The following is a 22,408-nucleotide window of genomic DNA, read 5'->3' as shown; positions in this document are numbered from 1 at the left end:
TCACGATTTGCTGACATCCCTTACATCAACACCAACAATTTAAGTTTAGGTGGGTTTAACTTTTTTTTTTAAGAAAGCTCTCTCATGGTCCAAACCACCAAAAGTCACTGTGAAAATGATCTTAAGGCTTATTTTAAAAAAACACTCCTAAGCCATCCTGCCCATTACACACTCCTTACTAACAGTTGTGTGCAGTGCACTATTTTCCTGCAAATACGTAATACCATCTGTGCTAACCTAATATTCCACCCTCCCAGCACCCGAAAGGTTTATACTGATCTGATGAGAGTGTAACAAACTGGAGAACATATGGTTCAGGATTCGGAAAGGTAAGAGGATTGGGAGAGAATGTTGATTGGGTTTGAGAACAGAAAGTGGGGGGGTTGGGTGAAAGCACTTAGAGGGTGCAGCGAGTGAGGTGCAGTTGGGCAGTGGGGAGAAGCCAGGAGGCAGGGATACAGAGAAAGAGGAAGGAAAGAAGGAGAGCGTGAGTGAGTAGCTGGGAAGTAGGGCCAAGGAGGGACGGACAAAGGTAGTGAACAGCCGGATTAAAAAGCTCTCAATACTGGGGACCTGGAGGCAATGACATGGAGCCCAGCTGCCCGATGTTGAGCGAGACGGAGGAGGAGAAGTTGGGCAGGCAATGGCGAGGGGGCATAGGGCTGAGCACCGTGCCGCGCAGTGTGAAGGAGCAGACATCTTTCAGCACGTGGAATTTCTTTCCTGATTCCCGGCGGTCAAAGGTCTCTGGAAAAGCAGCCAGGAAAAAACACAAATCAGTGAGCCACCAAACCAATAGTCAAGGCAACAAGCTTCTTTAGGAGGACAGGATACCTAAGATGGATGTGAGAGGTTGGTCTTAAGTACTCACCTTGTTCATAACTCAATTCGATTAAATGAAACTGTGCCAACTGATGGGGGTGCAGTGGATGTTGTAATCTCAGTGTAAATTTAGAGGAGCAACATGCTGGAAGCTGGATGCTAACGCAATGTTGCTGCTCCTTCCTTGCTGGTGTTGACACAACTGTCATTAACTCCATGGCACTTGATGCTTAGGATCCTTCACAGACAAAGCATCTCACATTCAGACAAAGGGACAACGTCCAAGAAAGTCGCCCAGCCTGGGAGGTGACAGTCAGCTGCCAATGTCCTCTGCCCTTGTTGTTTATATGCACCGAGGGAAGATGGACACTCACGCACATGCCTGCTCGCACACGTGCACGCACACATTTGTCTGATAGACAGCCTGACACAGAGTCTGCTCCACTAATGGAATGAGGGAAGCTGCCCAAGTGTGCAATACTGCTGAGAACAAACAAAGGTGGGGGTCTTTATCAACGGAGTCAGGCTTTAGTCAGTGTCCGTGTGCATCTGTGTGTGCACGTCTGCATGTGCCTGTATCTGTGTGTGCGTGCGCACAAGCAAGAGTGCACATGCATGCACGAGTGTGCGTGTGAGTGTGTGCGCGTGAGATTATGCATGCATGAGAGTTTGCGCGCACACGCATGAGTGTGCCCGGACACACGAGTGTGAGCGTGTATGTATGTGCTTGTGAGAGTCTCTGCGCGCACACGCCCGAGTGTTCAATCCCCTCTCTCCAAGGTCAGTTAACCTTGACGGAACCAGCCCACTGTACGCCCAGCTCCATCAATGTATTTTTTCAAAACAAAAACCAACCCGTTCAGAAATGTTAGTACGCACCTCTGGAGGAGGTGAGATTTGAACCCAGCTCTCCTGACACAGAACCCAGGGTTTCATATACTCCAATTCAAGGGCTTTGTCTTTCAGGCTCTGATTGGTTGGTAGTGGGCTGCCTTTTTCAGGTGCAGAGTAACTTAGTGTAGCTGGAGGTCACTTCAGAGGGTGACTGAAGGACTTGGGATTGCAGACAGACCAGACCGTGATGAGAACATCCCAAGCCAGCGACCTCCACCATCTGGAAGGACAAGGGCAGGAAATCCATGAGAGCCCAACAGGCTCTGTCTGTTCCTCTTTGAGCCACACACTATCCTGACTTGGAACGATATCCACTGTTCCTTCAGTGTCACTGGGTCAAACTCCGTCTCTAACAGCACTGGGGCTCTCCCCAGACCACATGGACAGCAGCGGTTTAATGTGGTGGCTCAGGCTCCACCTTCTGAGGGGGTAATTCTCAAAGTGTATGGAGTGGGGTAGTGGTTATATCATTGAAAAGTAATCCAGAGACCCGCGTTAATGGGGATACCGGTTCAGGTCCCACCACACAGACAGGTCAATCTTAAATTCAATCAATAAATCTGCAAAATGAAGCCAGCCTCAGCGACTACCGCGGATTGTTGTTAAAGAGAAACCCATCTAGTTCAGTAATGTGCCATGGGAAACCTGCCATCTTTAACTAGTCTGGGTCACACGTGACTCCAGAAACACAGCTGACTACCCACTGAATAGCGGAGTCAGCCACTCTTTCCTCACGGCCGTTTCAGGGTGGGCAACAAATGCCGGCCTTGCCAAATGCATCCTTTGAAAGAGAAACTGGGAGGTGTAGAAGGGGAGGGGATGCTATTACTGGATTGTTAATCCAGAGACCCAGGGAATGTGCTGGGGAGCCGGGTTCAAATCCCACCCCAGCAGAAAAGTACGAGTCTAATGATGACCATGAATCCATTTGCGATGGTCAGGAAAAACCCATCTGGTTCACCAGAGTCCTTTAGGGAAGGCAACTTCATTAGGGAATGACCTGGTCTGGCCTACACGTGACTCCAGATCCACAGCAATGTGGTTGACTCTTGACATCTGGGCAATAAGAACCGATCTAGTCAGTGACAGCCTTATCTCATGAATGAATAAAATAAAATATAGAAAGGAGACCTTGGAAGATTGGAGGTAGTGAGGACTGCAGTCAGAGTCAATAAAAGTGCGAAGATGGAAAAAGCACAGCAGGTCAAGCAGCATCAGAGGAGCAGGAGAGTCAGTGTTTAAGCAACATCAACCCATCAGCTCAACCTGCTGTGCTTTTTCCCGCTTCACATTTTATTGGAACCTTGGGACATTGCGTGGACTGTGCTCTCATCCCCTCAGTCTGCCCCCAAAAACGGATTGGTTCTCCCACTTCAAGGGAGATGAACCACAGAATCCCCAGTGTGGAAACAGACCCTTCGGCCCAACAGGTCCACACCGACCCTCTGCAGACTAACCAATCCACACAAATTCCCCTACCCTATTATGCTATATTTACTCCAATTAGTACACCTAACCTAAACATCCCAGAATACTATGGGACAATTTCCCATGGCCAATCCACTCTAACCTGCACATCCCTGGACACTATGGGACAATTTAGAATGGCCAATCCACCCTAACCTGCACATCCCTGGGCACTATGGGACAATTTAGCATGGCCAATCCACCCTAACCTGCACATCCCTGGGCACTATGGGACAATTCAGCATGGCCAATCCACCCTAACCTGCACATCCTTGGGCACTATGGGACAATTTAGCATGGCCAATCCACCCTAACCTGCACATCCCAGGGCACTATGGGACAATTTAGCATGGCCAATCCACCCTAACCTGCACATCCCAGGGCACTATGGGACAATTTAGCATGGCCAATCCACCCTAACCTGCACATCCCGGGGCACTATGGGACAATTTAGCATGGCCAATCCACCCTAACCTGCACATCCCGGGGCACTATGGGACAATTTAGCATGGCCAATCCACCCTAACCTGCACATCCCTGGGCACTATGGGACAATTTAGCATGACCCTAGAGGCTTCATCATGAAGAAAACCACATGGTAATGCGATCTCAGTGCTTTGTGTAAAGCCCTCTTCCTGCCCCAGTCCCACCACGTGTGCACCGCCTGAACTTACCAGTTGGTTCTCTCGAACCGTTCATGTTGCAGCTCTCCAACGGGTCAGCCTGCAGCCTGATCTCCGCTCCCTCTGCGGGGGTCACCACAGTGCAGTCCAGGGAGACCGCTGGAGGGACCATGGATCCTATCAGACCCCCGCTGCCAGTGGTGGTGGGCATGGACAGGGAGTGGCCGCGGGAGGCCGAGGGGGGGCTGGGGGCAGGCGGCTGTGGCAGGGAGCCGTCTTGGTGATGCTGGCCGGAGCTCGGGGTTTGGCTGGACGCCGGAGTCGGGGAGTAGCTCAGCACCATCAGGGCCTCAGCAGCTTCCTGGTGCAGCTGCTCCTCGGACAGGAGCGAGACGAAGGAGAGCCTCCTCGGGGCGCAGAGCGCCTTCCCACTTCGCGTCGGATTCTGAAAGTCACAACAGCATCAATTACACAACACCAGCACAGGCTCTTCAGCCCCTGCCCCCCATCATCATACCTTCTACTCCTTCCATGCCCACAGCTTCCCAGTCGTACTCTCCCAGTACCCCACAGGCACAGAGCCGCAGAAAGGTGGTGGTCTCCTGTTACTGTCACTGGACTCGCAATTCAGAGACCCAGGTTAAAGACAAGGCTTCAACTCCCTATCGCCACCGCGGCTGATGCCATTTGAATTCAATTGCCCCACAAATCAACGGGATCTTGATCAGATGGGCCAATGGGCTGAGGAGTGGCAGATGCAGTTTAATTTAGATAAATGTGAGGTGATGCATTTTGGGAAAGCAAATCAGAGCAGGATTTATACACTTAATGGTAAGGTCCTAGGGAGTGTTGCTGAACAAAGAGACCTTGGAGTGCAGGTTCAAAGCTCCTTGAAAGTGTAGGCACAGGTAGGTAGGATAGTGAAGGCGTTTGGTATGCTTTCCTTTATTGGTCAGAGCACTGTGTAGGAGTTGCAAGGTCATGTTGCGGCTGTACAGGACATTGGTTAATCCCTTTTGGAATATTGTGTGCAATTTTGGTTTCCTTCATACTGGAATGATATTATGAAACTTGAAAGGGTTCAGAAAAGATTTAAAAGGGTTAGAGGATTTGAGCTACAGGGAGAGGCTGGGGCTGTTTTCCCTGGAGCATCAGATACTGAGGGGTGATCACGAGGGGCATGGATAGGATAAATAGACAAGGTCTTTTCTCCTGGGTGGGAGAGTCCAGAACTGGAGGGCATAGGTTTAGGCTGAGAGCGGAAAGATTTAAAAGGGACCTAAGGGGCAACTTTTTCACACAGAGGGTGGTACGTGTATGGAATGAGCTGCCAGAGGAAGTGGTGGAGGCTGGTACAATTACAACATTTAAAAGGCATCTGGATGGGTATATGAATAGGAAGGGTTTGGAGGGATATGGGCCAAGTGCTGGCAAATGGGACTAGGTTAGTTTAGGATATCTGGTCAGCATGGATAAGTTGGACCAAAGGGTCTGTTTCCATGCTGTACATCTCTCTGATTCTATTTGGGAATGGACAGCTAGTCTTTGACTGGAAGAATGAGAAAAGCAGAATGTTATTTATATGGGCTGAAGGGTCTGTTTCCATATTGTAGGAAATCTAATCTAATCAAAATGGGGAATGACAACAGAATTACTAGGCACAGAAGGATCGAGATGTTCCAATGAATGAGAGAAGGGATGTTAGATTGCAGGTGCAGCAAGAGACTGAGAAAGCTACTCTCCTCACGGTCATTCTGCTTCAGGTATAAAGGCCATTGGTGAGACCACATCTTGACTACGTGTGAGGCCTCAGTCTCTTCATTTAAGGAAGAGTCGAACTGGATTGGAGCTGGTTCAGAGGAGGGTAACTGGATGGATACTTGGAGCGAGTCAGAGATGTACAGCAAGGAAACAGACCCTTCAATCCAACCCGTCCATGCTGACCAGCTAACCCAAGCCAATCTAGTCCAGTTTGTTAGCACTTGGCCCATATCCCTCCAAACCCTTCCTATTCACACACCCATCCAGATGCCTTTTAAATGTTGCAATTGTACCAGCCTCCACCACTTCCTCTGGCAGCTCATTCCATACACGTACCACCCTCTGCATGAAAAAGTTGCCCCTTAGGTCCCTTTTATATCTTTCCCCTCTCACCCTAAACCTATGCCCTCTAGTTCTGGACTCCCCCACCCCAGGGAAAAGACTTTGTCTATTTATCCTATCCATGCCCCTCATGATTTTGTAAACCTATGAGGAAAGGGTTGGACAGACTGGGCTAGTTTCCCCTGGAGATTAGGGAGTGAGGGCTGACTCGATTGACGGGGTAAGAACCTGGGTGGTCTAAAAAAAGGCAGATGGGGAAAGCATCTCTCCGTTGGTGGGTCAGTCCGGAATGAGTGGGGACATTTTTAAAATTAACAGTCACCCTTTCAGGATTGAGATAAATGGATTTATTTTTCCTGGGAGATAGTTTTGTGACCTCAGAAGGTGTTGAGGGCAGGTTCTTTGAATATTTGTAAAGTGGGACTGGATAGTAGGGGATCAAGGTTTACCTGGGATAAGTGGAAACGTGCAAGTTGAAACAGAAAAAGAGCGGCCATAATCTTACAGAATGGTGGAGCAGGCCCGAGGGTCTCTCTCTCCTCCTGTTCCTTATGGTCATCGGTTTTGTTTGTGTGACAGGCAGCAAATACTGAAAAAGCCGACAATGCCCATATCCCATGAAAGGGATTTTAATATAAAAGTCCAAAAAATAATAACATGAACTCGGTGACTTGGTGGTTATTACTGCTACCTCGCAGCGCCAGGGATTGGGTTCGATTCTAGCCTCGGGTGACTGTCTGTGTGGAGTTTGCACATTCTCCCCGTGTCTGCGTGGGTTTCCTCCCACAATGGGAAAAAGCGATGTTTGGAGATCAGAGTCAAAAAGTGTGGCGCTGGAAAAGCACAGCCGGTCAGGCAGCATCCGAGGAGCAGGAGAGTTGATGTTTCGAGTATAAGCTCTTGCTGACCTTATTCCCACATTCCTGATAAAGCGCTTCTGCTCGAAACATCGACTCTCCTGCTCCTCGGATGCTGCCTGACCAGCTGCGTTTTTCCAGCACCACACATTTTGACTCTTTCCTCCCACAGTCCATAGATGTGCAGGTTAGGGAGACTGCCAAGACTAACACGGGGTTAGGTGGATTGCTCCTCGGAGAGTTGGAGCAGACTCGAGTGGCCAAATAGGGATTCTATGACACATAGCTGTGTGAGCTGTTAGTTCTGCAGATGTCCTGGTCAATCTGCACCCAGACATTTAGTAACGCGGGGACCCACTGGAATCATTTACAGCATCAAGGCCATTCCAATGGCCCACTATCCAACAGATATCCTGGCTCGACTACATCGCGAGGCAACAAAGAGTGGGAAGCAAAGCTGGGATAGCACTGGCACCTACCTGGTATGCTGCTCTGGGTCTAACAGGCGTGCACTCGGTCTGACCGGAACTGTTTGCCTGGGATGCGGGAGGCTGTGGCACAGGCAAAGACTCACTGCCCGAGATGCTGGGCCTCACCGTCCCACAGATGTAGGGGACTGGCGGCCGGGGCTCAATGTGAGGAGACCGAGGTGTTAATCCAGGGGAGGAGGCAGATAATGGAAACCTGCAACAGTGAGAAGGGAAAAGATGATGGACCGATTCACCATCCAAGGACCGATGAAGCGCAATTAACTCCCCGTGACAGCTCACAGGCTGAGGGCAACACTTTAAAGAAAAGCTTTGCATTTCAATTGCAACTTTCACTAAGTCCGGATGAAGTGGAAACATGGAAGGCAAATCTTCTAAAACCAGCAGGATGACCTAGACCTGGGAAGGATTTGTTTTGTGGTGGGGGGGGGGGGGGAATGGGGGGTACGCTTTGGCCCAGATGTGGGTCAGTGTTTACATTAGGTCCAAAGGAGCAATGTGAGTATTTACAGGAGATCTCCAGAAAGTGTGTTGGTATTTAGAAACACACCAGCAAGAACTCCCCTGATCATTCACATCCACCCAAGAGACTGGAATTAGAGTCAGAGAGATGTACAGCACGGAAACAGACCCTTCGGTCCAACTCATCCATGCTGACCCAGATATCCCAACCCAATCTAGTCCCACCTACCAGCACCCGGCCCATATTCCTCCAAGCTGGAAATGTGTTGCTGGAAAAGCGCAGGTCAGGCAGCATCCAGGGAACAGGAGAATCGACGTTTCGGGCATAAGCCCTTCTTCAGGAATGAGGAAAGTTTGTCCAGCAGGCTAAGATAAAAGGTAGGGAGGAGGGACTTGGGGGAGAGGCGTCGGAAATGTGATAGGTGGAAAGAGGTCAAGGTGAGGGTGATAGGTCAGACTGGGGTGGGGGCGGAGAGGTCGGGAAGAAGATTGCAGGTTAGGAAGGCGGTGCTGAATTTGATGGATTTGACTGAGACAGGGTGGGGGGAGGGGAAATGAGGAAACTGGTGAAATCTGAGTTCATCCCTTGTGGTTGGAGGGTTCCTAGCCGGAAGATGAGGCGTTCTTTCTCCAACCCTCGTTTTGTTGTGGTCTGACGATGGAGGAATCCAAAGACCTGCATATCCTTGGTGGAGTGGGAGGGGGAATTGAAATGTTGAGCTACAGGGTGGTTGGGTTGGTTGGTCCGGGTGTCCCAGAGGTGTTCTCTGAAACGCTCCGCAAGTAGCCGGCCTGTCTCCCCAATATAGAGGAGGCCACATCGGGTGCAGAGGATGCAATAGATGATATGTGTGGAGGTGCAGGTGAATCTGTGGCGGATATGGAAGTTTCCTTTGGGGCCTTGGAGGGAAGTGAGGGGGGAGGTGTGGGCGCAAGTCTTGCACCTCCTGCGGTTGCAGGGGAAGGTGCCGGGAGTGGAGGTTGGGTTGGTGTGGAGTGTGGATCTGACGAGGGAGTCACGGAGGGAGTGGTCTTTACGGAATGCTGATAGGGGAGGGGAGGGAAATATATCCTTGGTGGTGGGGTCCGTTTGGAGGTAGCGGAAATGACGGCGGATGATGCGCTGTACATGGAGATTGGTGGGGTGGTAGGTGAGGACCAGTGGGGTTCTGTCCTGGTGGCGGTTGGAGGGGCGGGGTTCAAGGGCGGAGGAGCGGGAAGTGGAAGAGATGCGGTGGAGGGCATCGTCGACCATGTCGGGGGGGAAATTGCGGTCTTTGAAGAAGGAGGCCATCTGGGTTGTGCGTTTTTGGAACTGGTCCTCCTGGGATCAGATGCGGCAGAGTCGAAGGAATTGGGAGAATGGGATGGCGTTTTTACAGGGGGCAGGATGGGAGGAGGTGTAGTCCAAGTAGCTGTGGGAGTCGGTCGGTTTGTAGTAGATGTCCGTGTTGATTCGGTCGCCTGAGATAGAAATAAAAAGGTCGAGGAAGGGGAGGGAGGAATCTGAGACTGTCCAGGTGAATTTGAGGGCGGGGTGGAAGGTGTTGGTGAAGTGGATGAATTGTTCAACCTCCTCGTGGGAGCACGAGGCGGCGCCGATACAGTCATCGATGTAGCGGAGGAAAAGGTGGGGGGTGGGGCCAGTGTAGTTGCGGAAGATGGATTGTTCCACATATCCTACGAAGAGGCAGGCATAGCTGGGGCCCATGACTCCTCCATCGTCAGACCACAACAAAACGACGGTTGGAGGAAGAACGCCTCATCTTCTGCCTAGGAACCCTCCAACCACAAGGGATGAACTCGGATTTCACCAGTTTCCTCATTTCCCCTCCCCCCACCCTGTCTCAGTCAAATCCATCAAATTCAGCACCGCCTTCCTAACCTGCAATCTTCTTCCCGACCTCTCCGCCCCCACCCCAGTCTGACCTATCACCCTCACCTTGACCTCTTTCCACCTATCACATTTCCGACGCCCCTCCCCCAAGTCCCTCCTCCCTACCTTTTATCTTAGCCTGCTGGACAAACTTTCCTCATTCCTGAAGAAGGGCTTATGCCCAAAACGTCGATTCTCCTGTTCCCTGGATGCTGCCTGACCTGCTGCGCTTTTCCAGCAACACATTTCCAGCTCTGATCTCCAGCAATTGCAGACCTCACTTTCTCCCCTTATTCCTCCAAACCCTTCCTATTCATATACCCATCCAAATGCCTTTTAAATGTTGCAATTGTACCATCCTCCACCACTTCCTCTGGCAGCTCATTCCAAACACGTACCACCCTCTGTGTGAAAAAGTTGCCCCTTAGGTCTCTTTTATATCTTTCCCCTCCTACCCTAAACCTATGCCCTCTAGTTCTGGACTCCCTCCACTCCAGGGAAAAGACTTTGTCTATTTATCCTATCCATGCCCCTCATGATTTTATAAATCTCTGTAAGGTCATCCCTCGGCCTCTAACGCTCCAGGGAAAACAGCCCCAGCCTATTCAGCCTCTCCCTATAGCTTGAACCCGCCAATCCTGGCAACATCCTTGTATATCTCTTCTGAACCCTTTCAAGTTTCACAACATCTTTCCAATAGGAAAGAGACCAGAATTGCACGCAATATTCCAACAGTGGCCTAACCAATGTCCTGTACAGCCCCGACATGACCTCCCAACTCCTGTACTCAATACTCTGACCGATAAAGGAAAGCATACCAAACACCTTCACTATCCTATCCACCTGCGACTTGGCTTCAGTCTTATCCAAATGTTTGCACTGCTGACAGTGCAACATTCCCTGAATGCTGCACTGGATTTTTTTTTGTCCTATTCATTCGTCCAATGTGATACTGCTGGTGTTTACAGCTCTTCCTAAAGGTCTTCTCTCTAAATACCAACACGCTTTCTGGACGTCTACTGTAAATACTGACATTGTTCCTGGGAGCTAATGTAAACACTGATCCACACTCCCCAGGCACGCCTGTCAACACCCACACTCCCCAGGCACGCCTGTCAACACCCACACTCCCCAGGCATGCCTGTCAACACCCACACTCCCCAGGCACGCCTGTCAACACCCACACTCCCCAGGCACGCCTGTCAACACCCACACTCCCCAGGCATGCCGGTAAATTCTGACACACTCTATAGGCACTCCTGAAAAAACTGACACTTTGAGGCACGCTTGATACACTGACACACTCCTACGGAGTCCCGGTAATTACTGACCTGGCCTCAAGAAGGGTCCTGTCTGAAACATTGACTCTCTTGTGCCTTGGATGCCGCCTGACCTGCTGTGCTTTTTCCAGTGTGGCACTTTATCAACTTGTGCTCACGTAAACACTGACACTCTTCTGGGGACTCCCTGTAAATAATGACACTCTCCCTCCCTTGGGGTGGGGGTGGGGTCTCTAAATGCTAATGAGCCTGTAACTATTAACACCTGCCCAAAGGAACACTATCTAAATACTGTCACACTCTCAGGAGAGCCCTGATAAATCCCAGGGATTTCCAGCCAATGCTGTCACATTGTCAATGGTCTTCCAGTGAGTAGTGAGACATGGCGTGGGGTGGAGGGGGTGCAGCATTGACTCCCGAGACCCCCATCAAACACGGACATTCATTCAGTGATCGTGCTCCACCAGTCCTAACTGACCTGAGGGCAAACAGGGTCATAAACCCTCACCTGACCGGGTTGGTGAACTGCAGTGACGTGATGTGGGGACTCGGATACCAGTAGGGAGCGGTGAGCTGTTGCTGCAATGGCTGACCGGAGATTGGTGGCTGCGCCATGGCGTCACTCTGGCCCTGGTGTGGTGACACAACACTCTCTATAGCCAGGACCACGTCTCCATGGCAACGCTCTACAGGGAGAGTGAAACATGGTGAAAGCATGCAACACTGTGAACATATTTGTTTTTGTGTGCGCGGGAGAGAACGAAAGGGAAGATTAGCTTAATACTTAGAAAGGTGACCGTGAATCCATCGTTGGGGGAAAAAACGCATCTGGTCTACCAAAACCCTTTATGGAAAGAAACTTTCTGGCTTCGGCCTACGTGCAACTCCAGGCCCACAGCAATGTGGTTGGCTCAAAACTGCCCCTCTGGGCAATTAGGGTTGGGGAATAGACGCTGGGCTTGGCCAGTGACGCCCTCATCCAGTGAATGAATGAAAGAAAAATAAATACTATCCCATTTTGTAAAGTTGTAGAAGCTTCCAGTGTGGCGGCAAGCCATTCAGCCCATCTAGTCCACACTGACCCTCCAAAGAGCATCCCACCTACTCCCCATGTTTCAGTCATTGAGCAGCTCGGAGTCTGTTATGGTCTCCCAAGCAAAACTGGAGGGTCCCAGCAAGACCCAGCAGGTTTGGCCAAATGTAACACGCCGCTGACGTTTCCGAGCTGCCCACTTCCCCACCCGTGTTCTCACTCACCCAGGACGGTCTCCAGTAGACGCGGGCTGTGCTGAGGGAACACCTGGCAGAGCAGAGCGTGGTGGCTGGGGTAGCCATGGATGAGGGTTGGCGGAGGGACGTTGTGCAGGGTGGGGGTGCCCACATCAGGACAAGACGTACAGGTGACTAGCGTCGGCGGGAAGGTGGTGTGCTGCTGAGTGATCCTGCACGCTGGCTGCATCGCCCGCTGCAGGAAAAACAACACGATCCGATTAGCTGCACAATCGGTGACCCGCTCGCCTGGGAGGGGGGCGGGGGGGTTCCTGCGATTCCTCCCCCTCCGCGATCGCGACACAGAAACTCGCACCGCACGGAACTGGGTTTAAACTCCCATTGACTGCAGTCTGAGCGCAGACCTCTGGTGTTAAGTCATCCAATAAGGTCAACACTGGACCACTGCACCCACTGGATCACGTTGACAATTTCCAGGTTCACAGGCTGGAATTCTTCACTGGATTATTTTCACCCAAGTGAGACAAAGGGAAAGTCAAAAATCCAGGACAATTAAGCCAAAAAAATCCATCTGAAGAATCCATTTGATATAGGTTGACAGGTGAGTGATCCCAATCTACCTTGCCATCTGAAACTGCCTTCTTTGGGGGAGGTTCTGTCGCTGGTTGGGCCCAGCATTTATTGCTCATCCCTAACTGCCCCCTGTCAAGGTGGTGATGAGGCGCCTTCTTGAATCACCTGCCGTCCATGGGGTGTACTGGGTCTAGGAGGGATTTGGCCCAGTTGATAGCAAAGCTAATACAATCCCAGGTCAGGATGGTGAGTGACTCGGGAGGGGAACTTACAGGGTGGTGCTCCCATGTATCTTGTCCTTCCAGATGGAAGTGGCTGCTGGTTTGGAAGGTGCTCTCTGAGGAGCCTTGGTGAATTGCTGCAGTGCATTTTTGTAGATGGCACGCACTGCTGTTACTGAGCGTCGGCGGTGGAGGGAACGGATGTTGAGAGCAGGGCAGTTTGGGGCTGATTGCTATTGGAAATAAACCCACCCAGGTAAGTGGTCAGCATTGTGCCAGGTACCTGGTAGATGGCACTTGGGGAGTCAGGAAGGGAGTCATGTGTCACAGAACTCCCAGCCTTAGCAGCGTTCTGTATTAGACCACATCTACAAGGCAATGTTAAGAGAAATTAGGAATGTCCTTTCTCCACTGTGGGCAGCACGGTAGCTCAGTGGTTAGTACTGCTGCCTCACAGCCCCAGGGACCCAGGTTCGATTCCAACCTCGGGTGTCTGTGCGGAGTTGGCACGTTCTCCCCGTGCCTGCTTGGGTTTCCTCCCACGGTCCAAAGATGTGCAGGTTAGGTGAATTAGCCATGCTAAATTGTCCCATAGTGTTTTAGTCAGGGGTAAATGTCGGGAAATGGGTCCGGGTGGGTTATTCTTTGGAGGTTTGGTGTGGATTTGTTGGACCAAATGGCCTGTTTCCACACTGTAGGGAATCTAATCTAATCTTCTTTCCCAGCCATGCACAGAAAACTGGTCTGAATATGCAGAATACCGTTAATGTAGGGAAACACCTCTGAACATTTACCAGACAAACGTACAGTAACAAATCAATGTGGCTTTGTGCTTGTAAAATTGTGTCTCACTAATTTGATTGAGTTTTTTGACCAAGTGATGAAGATGAAAGCTGGGCAGTAGACATTGCCTGCAGGACGATGTTCAACAAGGTTCCTCATGGTAGACTGGTTAGTAAGGTCAGATCACATGGAATACAGGGAGAACGAACTATTTGGAATCAAAATTGTCTTGAAAGTAGAAGACAGAGGGTTGCTTTTCAGACTGGAGGCCTGTGACCAGCAAGGATCAGTGCCGGGTCCACTGCTTTTTGTCATTTATATAAATGATTTGGATGTGAACGTAGGAGGTGAGGTTAATAAGTTTGCAGGTGACACCAAAATTGGAGGTGTAGTGGACAGCGAAGAAGGTTACCTCAGATTACAATGGGATCTTGATCAGATGGGCCAAGGAGTGGCAGATGGAGTTTAATTTTGATAAATGCGAGGTGCTTCATTTTAGAAAAGCAAATCAGAGCAGGACTTATACACTTAATGGTAAGGTCCTGGGGACTGTTGCTGAATAAAGACTTTGGGGTGCAGGTCCATTGTTCCTTGAAAATGGAGTCGCAGGTAGATAGGATAGTGAAGGAAGTTGGTATGCTTGCCTTTATTGGTCAGTGCAGTAAGTATAGGATTGGACAGTCATTTTACAGGCATTGGTTAGCCCATTTTTGAAACACAAAATTCAATCCCGGTCTCCCTGCTATAGGAAAGATGTTGTGAAACTTGAAAGGGTTCAGAAAAGACTTACAAGGAGGTTGCCAGGGTCGGAGGGTTTGAGCTATAGGGAGAGGTTGAACAGGCTGGGGCTGTTTTCCCTGGAGTGTTGGAGGCTGAGGGGTGACCTTACAGAGGTTTATAAAATCATGAGGTGGCACAGAAAGGGTGAATAGTCATGGTCTTTTCCCTGGGGTGGGGATGTCCAGAACTAGACGGGCATAGGTTCAGGGTGAGAAGGGAAAGATATAAAAGGGACCTAAGGGCAACTTTTTCACACAGAGGGTGGTGCGTGTATGGAATGAGCTGCCAGAGGAAATAGTGGAGGCTGGTACAATTGCAACATTTAAAAGGCATCTGGATAGGTATATAAATAGGAAGGGTTTAGAAGCATATGGGTCAAGTGCTGGCAAACAGGACTAGATTAGATTAGAATATCTGATGGCATGGAAGAGTTTGACCAAAGGGTCTGTTTCTATGCTGTACATCTCCATGACTCTAAGTAGGTGAAACCCTCACTCCACTCCCCAAGTTGTTACCTTGACAACAACTCCCGGACTCTGTTGGATGGTGAAACACTTCATCACATCGGCTGCTCTGGAATCTGAAAGTTGAACTTCAGTCTTCTCCTTGGCTTGATGGACTAAAATTATAAAAACAATATTGCCTAGGCATAAAGCTCAAATAAACTGTTTAAAGACAGAGGGTGGTAGTAGATGGAAAATATTCAGCCTGGAGCTTGGTGACCAGTAGTGATCCACAGAGACCTGTTCTGGGACCTCTGCTCTTTGTGATTTTTCTAAATGAGCAAGTGGAAGTGTGGGTTGGTAGATTTGTCGATGACATGAAGGTTAGTGGAGTGGTGAATAGTGTTGTAGGTTGCAATGGGACATTGACAGGATGCAGAGCTGGGCTGAGAAGTGGCAAATGGAGTTCAACCTGGAAAAATGTGAAGTGATTCATTTTGGAAATTGAATTTGAATGCAGATTGCAGGGTGAAAGGCAGGATTCTTGGCAGTGTGGAGGAACTCAGGGATCTTGGGTCCACGTCCATAGATCCCTCTAAAGTTGGCACTGAAGTTATTAGGGTTATTATGAAGGCATATGGTGTGTTGGTTTTCATTAGCAGGGGGTTGAGTTTAAGAGCCACAAAGTTATTCTGCAGCTCTATAAAGCCCTGGTTAGACCATACTTGGAACACTGTTTTCAGTTCTGGTCGCTTCATTATAGGAAGGATGTGGAAGCTTTAGAGAGGGTGCAGCTGCCTGGCTGGAGGGCATGTCTGAAGAAAGGTTGAGGGAACTAGGGCTTTTCTCACTGGAGCGAAGGAGGATGAGAGGTGACTTGGTAGAAGTGTACATAATGATGGGAGGCGTAGATAGAGTGGATAGCCAGTGACATTTTCCCAAAGTAGAAATGTCTATCATGAGGGGCATAATTTTAAGGTGAAGGTCGAAGGTTTAGGGGAGATGTCAGAGGTGGGTTCTTTCCACAGAGAGTGGTGGGTGTGTGGAATGCACTGCCAGTATGGTAGTAGGGTCTGGTACATTGGGACATTTAAGCGACTGTTGGATAGGTACATGGATGATGGTAAAATGAAGGGTATGTAGGTTAGTTTGATCTTAGCATAGGATAAAAGGTCAGCACAACATCGAGAGTTGAAGGGCTTGTGCTGTGCTGTACTGTTCTATGTTTAAATTCTCTGTTCTGGCCTCTGCTCACATCATCAGGGTTAACAAGACAAGGTGGCGAAAGGGAGGACTGCAGATTAGAGTGGTGCTGGAAAAGGTCAGGCAGGTCAGGCAGCATCTGAGGACCAGGAAAATTGACATTTTGGGCGATGAGGAATGAGCTCATAAGACATGGTGACAACTCCTTTTGCAAATCTAGTCAGACACCTCTTCAAGGGTTACGTGTTCCTGCATGTTTGGAAGGGGCTCCTCCTGACTGCGTACCTATACAGAGTTGCTAATAAATAAACACTAACAGCGATAGTACCTCAAGTAAAGTTGTCCTTGAGGTTGACTTGCCGAGGGGTGGGAAATTGAGGGAACTCAAGGACTGGGGAAAAGAGATGTTCACTTGGGTTTTCTTAAATTTTTCTAACTCTAACTCAACCTCCAGGAATTGGTTCTCTGACTGCTCTAGCTGAAACTAGTTACTTGATAAGCAATTGGTGTGTTAGGGAGAGCCTGTTAGCTCAGTTGGCTGGATGGCTGATTTGCAATGCAGAATTATGCCAACAGCACGCATTCAATTCCCATCACCAGCTGAGGTTACCATGAAGGACTCTCCTTAACCTCTCCCCTCACCCGAGGAGTGATGGCCCTCAGGTTAAACCACTGCCAGGCATGTCTCTCTCTCTGTAGCAAGAGAATAGCCCTGTGGCCCTCTGGGACTATAGCATCTTTATCTTTATTGGATAAGTGAACAATTATTCCTAAGTTTAGAAATAGCACAGCAGCTGGTAGCAAGATGGTGATCAACGCATAAAGAAAAGTAAGCAGATGATTGAATAAAATCGTGGCACAGTGATAGTGTCCTTACCTTTGAATCAGAAGGCCGGGGTCAAGTCCCACCTGCTCCACAGAGATATGTCACAACATCTCTCTGAGCGGGTTAATTAACAATCGCTAAAATAATTAAGTAAACCATTAGAACAAATAAAGATGGGTGGATTGGAGGTGTGTCACAGCTGCTGCATGTGGAAGCTCCTGGATTCCAAAGCAAATAACAAACCTGTTCACACAAGAGCTGGGCAGATGGGAGAAAGTGAGGAGGACTGCAGATGCTGGAGATCAGAGTCAAAACGTGTGGCGCTGGAAAAGCACAGCAGGTCAGGCAGCATCCGAAGAGCAGGAGAATCGATGTAGAGCTTAAGCTCGAAACATCGACTCTCCTGCTCCTCGGATGCTGCCTGACTGGCTGTACTTTTCTGGCAAGAGCTGGACAGATCCTTGGGAAATAAAGGGATAGTGCCCAGGAAGAAAAATGGCTTGTTTCTGAACAATAATAGTTTCTGGTATTGCACCCGTATCTTATTGACTAAATGTTTAAAAGAGCACGATGCACGGTTTTGGGGCAGCACGATGGCTCAGTGGTTAGCAACGCTGCTTCACAGCACCAGGGACTCGGGTTCGATTCCAGCCTTGGGTGACTGTGTGTGGAGTTTGCACATTTTCCCAGTGTCTGCGTGGGTTTCCTCCACTTTCCTCCCACTGTCCAAAGATGTGCAGGTTAGGTGAATTGGCCATGCTAAATTGCCCATAGTGTTAGGTGCATTAGTCGGGGCTAAAGATAGGGTTGGGTGAATGGGTCTGGGTGGGTTACTCTTTGAAGGGCTGGTGTGGACTTGTTTGGCCGAAGGGCCTGTAAAGATCAACTGGATCTTTCAGTCTTAAGTGCCCGTCGAACACTTCCAGTTGTTATTTAAGGAGAATGGGGATTTGCAACAATGTCCTGTAACAGCCCCAACATACGGGCGATGGGATGGTATGAGACTGCGGCTCACTTACTAAGAGGCTGTTGTATGGCCCCTTCCAGCTTCCTTCCTGCAGCCTCGTCAAATTTGAGTAGGCCCTTGGCCAGCCTTTTCTTCAGCTCGGCCTCCTGTTGCCGGCGCAGAGCTACCTGAGCAGCCATGACACGTCGGCGTTCTCTAGGACACAGGCAGAGGTACAGCAGAGTCAGCGAAACATCCACACTGTCAGAGTGAGAACACACTGTGTCACCTAACAGGGCACCTTTAAACCAGGCTCCTGCTCAATGCTGCTTCTTCCATCTCCTGGGCACTTCACGGAAGCAGATTGAAAATCGGCAGTGTTAAGGATCAGAATCTCAACCAGCATCCGGAAGGAAGATGGTAGGAGGAGGAGAAGATGGCAGGAGGAGATGTGAAGAGGAGGAGGAGATGGCAGATGAGGTGGATCTAACAATAAGAGAGGGGGATTCTAAGCTTTGTGTTTTTGTTTCCTGCTGTTCAAATCACTGATATTTGTATTAATCACTCCCAGGACAGAGACAGCACGGGGTTAGATACAGAGTAAAGCTCCCTCTACACTGTCCCCATCAAACACTCCCAGGACAGGGACAGCACGGGGTTAGATACAGAGTAAAGCTCCCTCTACACTGTCCCCATCAAACACTCCCAGGACAGGGACAGCACGGGGTTAGATACAGAGTAAAGCTCCCTCTACACTGCCCCCCATCAAACACTCCCAGGACAGGGACAGCACGGGGTTAGATACAGAGTAAAGCTCCCTCTACACTGTCCCCATCAAACACTCCCAGGACAGGGACAGCACGGGGTTAGATACAGAGTAAAGCTCCCGCTTCACTGCCCCCCATCAAACATTCCCAGGACAGGGACAGCATGGGGTTAGATACAGAGTAAAGATCCCTCTACACTGTCCCCATCAAACACTCCCAGGACAGAGACAGCACGGGGTTAGATACAGAATAAAGCTCCCTCGACACTGTCCCCATCAAACACTCCCAGGACAGGGACAGCACGGGGTTAGATACAGAGTAAAGATCCCTCTACACTGTCCCCATCAAACACTCCCAGGACAGAGACAGCACGGGGTTAGATAGAGTATAATCTCCATTTGCATTGAAACACAGATCAGGAAGTGAACTTGAAGCATCCTCATTAGTATATGCTCTGAGCAACAGCAGTTTGCATGCTCTGGTGATTATCTGAAACATTATTTGGTTTCTTATGTTAACGGTGTTATATTAAAACAAAACATTACTTTGGGTCATTGAAGAATTGTCAACTTCAATAAATAGGAATAGAATCCTAGTACCTTACTGAGCCTAGTTCCCTCTTGCATGTTTATGAAGTCAGTGAAACATATGAATTCAATTATTGCCTTATTGTTCAGTATCATTACCACATTCTAACACTGCAACTGTCTCAAAGCCTCAGAGTTGGTTTTTGATTTGTCATGATTGCATTACAGAATTAAAATTAACCAGATAATCTAGGTGGGTATTCCAACACAGGGCTGTGTGTGTGTACAGCACTGTCAGCACTTTGCCACTGATGTTAGGCAGGGACTGTGAGTCTACTCTCTTGGGCCAACGGAATGCGAGAGCATTGTTTCGAAGAGGTGCAGGCATGTTCACCCCAGAATGCTGGCTCTTTTCCTCACACTCAACAGGCACAACTAAGGCAAAACTCATTAAAATGAGTTTTGGAGACTTCATTGTAAATTTTCTTCATTACAAGAGTGAAATGTTTAATTGGCTGTGAAGCACTTGTGATGAAGCAAGGTGCTATAGAAATGCAAGCCTTTGTCTTGTTTGCTCTTGTGGTCCTCCAGCTGCCATCCAGAGTAAGCAGTGAGCAGCACACATTCATATTTTAAATCACACACATTTATCCCAACGATAGGCCATTCAGCCCACATTCCCTCCCCCTATCCCTGTGGGAGACTCCCACATTTTCCTCCCTCCACTACCTGTGGGAGCGAGTGCCAATTGTCCACCCCACTCCCTGTGGGAGTAAGTCCCACAACACCACGTTCCCACCCTACCCCGCCCCCACCCCAGTCCCTGAATCTTTGAATCAAAAACCAACTCTGAGGCTTTGAGACAGTTGCAGTGTTAGTTGCAGCGGGGGTAAATTCAGAACAGAAACACAGAGACATTTCTTCAGCCAGAGAGGGGTGGGCCTGTGGAATTCATTGCCGCAGAACGCAGTGGAGGCCGGGACGCTAAATGTCTTCAAGGCAGAGATTGATAAATTCTTGATGTCACAAGGAATTAAGGGCTACGGGGAGAATGCGGGTAAGTGGAGTTGAAATGCCCATCATCCATGATTGAATGGCGGAGTGGACTCGATGGGCCGAATGGCCTTACTTCCACTCCTATGTCTTATGGTCTTATTTGTTGGTAAAGTCACTCACAAGATTAGGATGCATTTGTCACACTGACAGGTCTGCCACTGACAACTTTTCTTATGGCCTTTCAGAGGCATGGTGATTCCATGGTTACGACAGCGGGCACAAGTGGGTGAGCGCATAGACACCATCCGGTATGCCACACCCGATGGTAGGGGGGAAGCGAAGTTACCCACAACCCTCAAGTCGTTACCACTGGCCGCAGATTCTGAGTAAGCGACGTTCACTAGGTTACTGCCTTCCATTTGCCTTCCCACCACCTGCAAGACAAGAGAGGTATCTGACACTTAACAGGGCTGTGTGCCGAACACATTCATTCTCAACAACAATCAGGAAAGTAGAAACAGTGGGAGGCCATTCAGGCCCTCCAGCCTGTTCTGCCATTCAATGAGATCATGGCTGACCTATAACTTAACCCCATATACCTACCTTTGCCCCATAATCCTTAATACGTTTGTTTAACAAAAGATTATCAATCTCAGTCTTAAAATTAACAACCTGTCCATGCTACCAGATATCTTAAGCTGATCTAGTCCCATTTGCCAGCATTTGGCTCATATCTCCTGAAACCCTTCCTATGCATACATCTATGCCTTTAACTGTTGTAATTGTACCAACCTCCACCACTTCCTCTGGCAGCTCATTCCATACACGTACCACCTTCGGCTTGAAAAAGCTGCCCCTTTGGTCTCTTTTATATCGTTTCCTTCTCACCTTAAACCTAGGTCCTCTTGTTTTGGGCTCTTACCCTGGGAAAAAGACCTAGGCTATTCACCCTATCCATGCCCCTCAAACCAGTTGATGATCGAAGTATTTGAGACCCATGTGTGTTCAGTACATAATTTCTGCTTATTGTGTGGAAAATGGCAGTCCCTGTGCCTATTAAAAAAAAAAGAGTAAACAGGGGTGGTACGGTGGTTAGCACTGCTGCCTCACAGCATCAGGGACCTAGGTTCGATTCCAGAATCAGGTGACTGTGTGGAATTTGCACATTCTCCCCGTGTCTGTGTGGGTTTCCTCTGGGTGTTCCAGTTTCCTCCCACAATCCAAACATGTGTAGGCCAGGTGAAGTGGCCATGCTAAACTGCCTATTGTGTTTGATGTATTAGTCAGGGGCAAATATGGGGAATGGGTCTGGTTGGGTTACTCTTCGGGAGGTTGGCGTGGACTTGTTGGGCCGAAGGGCCTGTTTCCATACTATAGGTAATCTAACCTAAAAAGTAGCCAATGCCTATGTCATTACCCTGTATCATTATAGGGAATGGCAATGCTACTGCAGACTGTTATGGATATCAGCTTTGTGCAATTTTTTGTATGATTGCCAAATTCGGAAAAGGGGTGCACTTCTTGTCCACTTATCAAACTGTAAATTCCAACGTCCAGAGATACAGTGGTAAAGGCTTATGTAAACATGTCACGTTGTAATTACACTTTCCACCATGTGATGGTGCTACAGTGCCTCGCTGTGGCAGCCTATAATGCTGAAAGTTCATTGCTCTAGGGAATTCTGTCCCTCAAACTATTTATCAGTAAACAAAGAAATAAATTGAAGTATTTCTAGAAGGATAGAGTATCTGACCTTAAATTGTGACTGAATTCCATCAATGCATCTGTCTAGCCCTCCATTATGATACACCACAACAAGCATATATACATTAAAAAAATTAAAACTGTACATCACCTTGTCTTTTCTGGTTCTTCAAAGAAGAAAGCAAAATTTACCTCTGAAGAGAAATACAAAACCTATGAAATTATTAACTAGTTTGAAAGTCACCACAATCACTTTTAATGAAACAAACATCGGTTTTCAGGGGAACCGAAACATTTGCTTAAAGCAGCTATTTTCAAGTAACAATGAAACGTATTTAAATCTATCACATCAATACACAAACACTACTTAAAATCAACCACTCCAACTTCTACCCCAGCAACAATCATTTCGCCATCTCCTTTTGAATGGCCCAAACCTGTTGCAATTTTGAGAATGTTTGTGTCTCTAACAATCTATTGTTTTTGTTTTGTTGAATTAACAAGACAGACAGTTAGGAACTCGTATCTGGCACCAAA

General features: G+C 48.8%; 1 protein-coding gene across 1 annotated transcript; it reads right to left on the bottom strand.

The window, feature by feature from the left end:
* Positions 1-559: 559 nt before the first annotated feature.
* LOC122544212 (uncharacterized) lies at positions 560-22,279 on the bottom strand. Its single transcript, XM_087980893.1, has 9 exons — positions 22,023-22,279; positions 20,348-20,601; positions 17,951-18,093; positions 14,975-15,078; positions 12,130-12,337; positions 11,381-11,558; positions 7,246-7,450; positions 3,858-4,251; positions 560-747 (listed from the first exon to the last, which is right to left on the bottom strand). The coding sequence occupies exons 2-9, from the start codon at positions 20,584-20,586 to the stop codon at positions 560-562; spliced, it is 1,659 nt and encodes a 552-aa protein (XP_087837019.1). The 5' UTR covers positions 20,587-20,601; positions 22,023-22,279.
* Positions 22,280-22,408: the final 129 nt, after the last annotated feature.

The sequence above is a fragment of the Chiloscyllium plagiosum genome, unplaced genomic scaffold, assembly GCF_037043375.1.
Source record: "Chiloscyllium plagiosum isolate Xiang-an unplaced genomic scaffold, Cpla_swu_hap1 HiC_scaffold_38, whole genome shotgun sequence".
NCBI classification, from domain to species: domain Eukaryota; kingdom Metazoa; phylum Chordata; class Chondrichthyes; order Orectolobiformes; family Hemiscylliidae; genus Chiloscyllium; species Chiloscyllium plagiosum.
The sequence above is the reverse complement of the archived record's forward strand: the minus strand, read 5'-3'. Positions and strand labels throughout refer to the sequence as shown.

Bases quoted from the DNA above. Each gene is read 5' to 3' on its own strand.
- LOC122544212 (XM_087980893.1), bottom strand. From the start codon at position 20,586: ATGGAAGGCAGTAACCTAGTGAACGTCGCTTACTCAGAATCTGCGGCC. The intron at 18,094-20,347 runs GTGAGTGACTTT...CCTGTGTCCTAG, and splicing joins GACAAATGCATCCTAATCTT to AGAACGCCGACGTGTCATGG. The intron at 7,451-11,380 runs GTGAGGGTTTAT...TCACTGTTGCAG, and splicing joins CAGTTCACCAACCCGGTCAG to GTTTCCATTATCTGCCTCCT.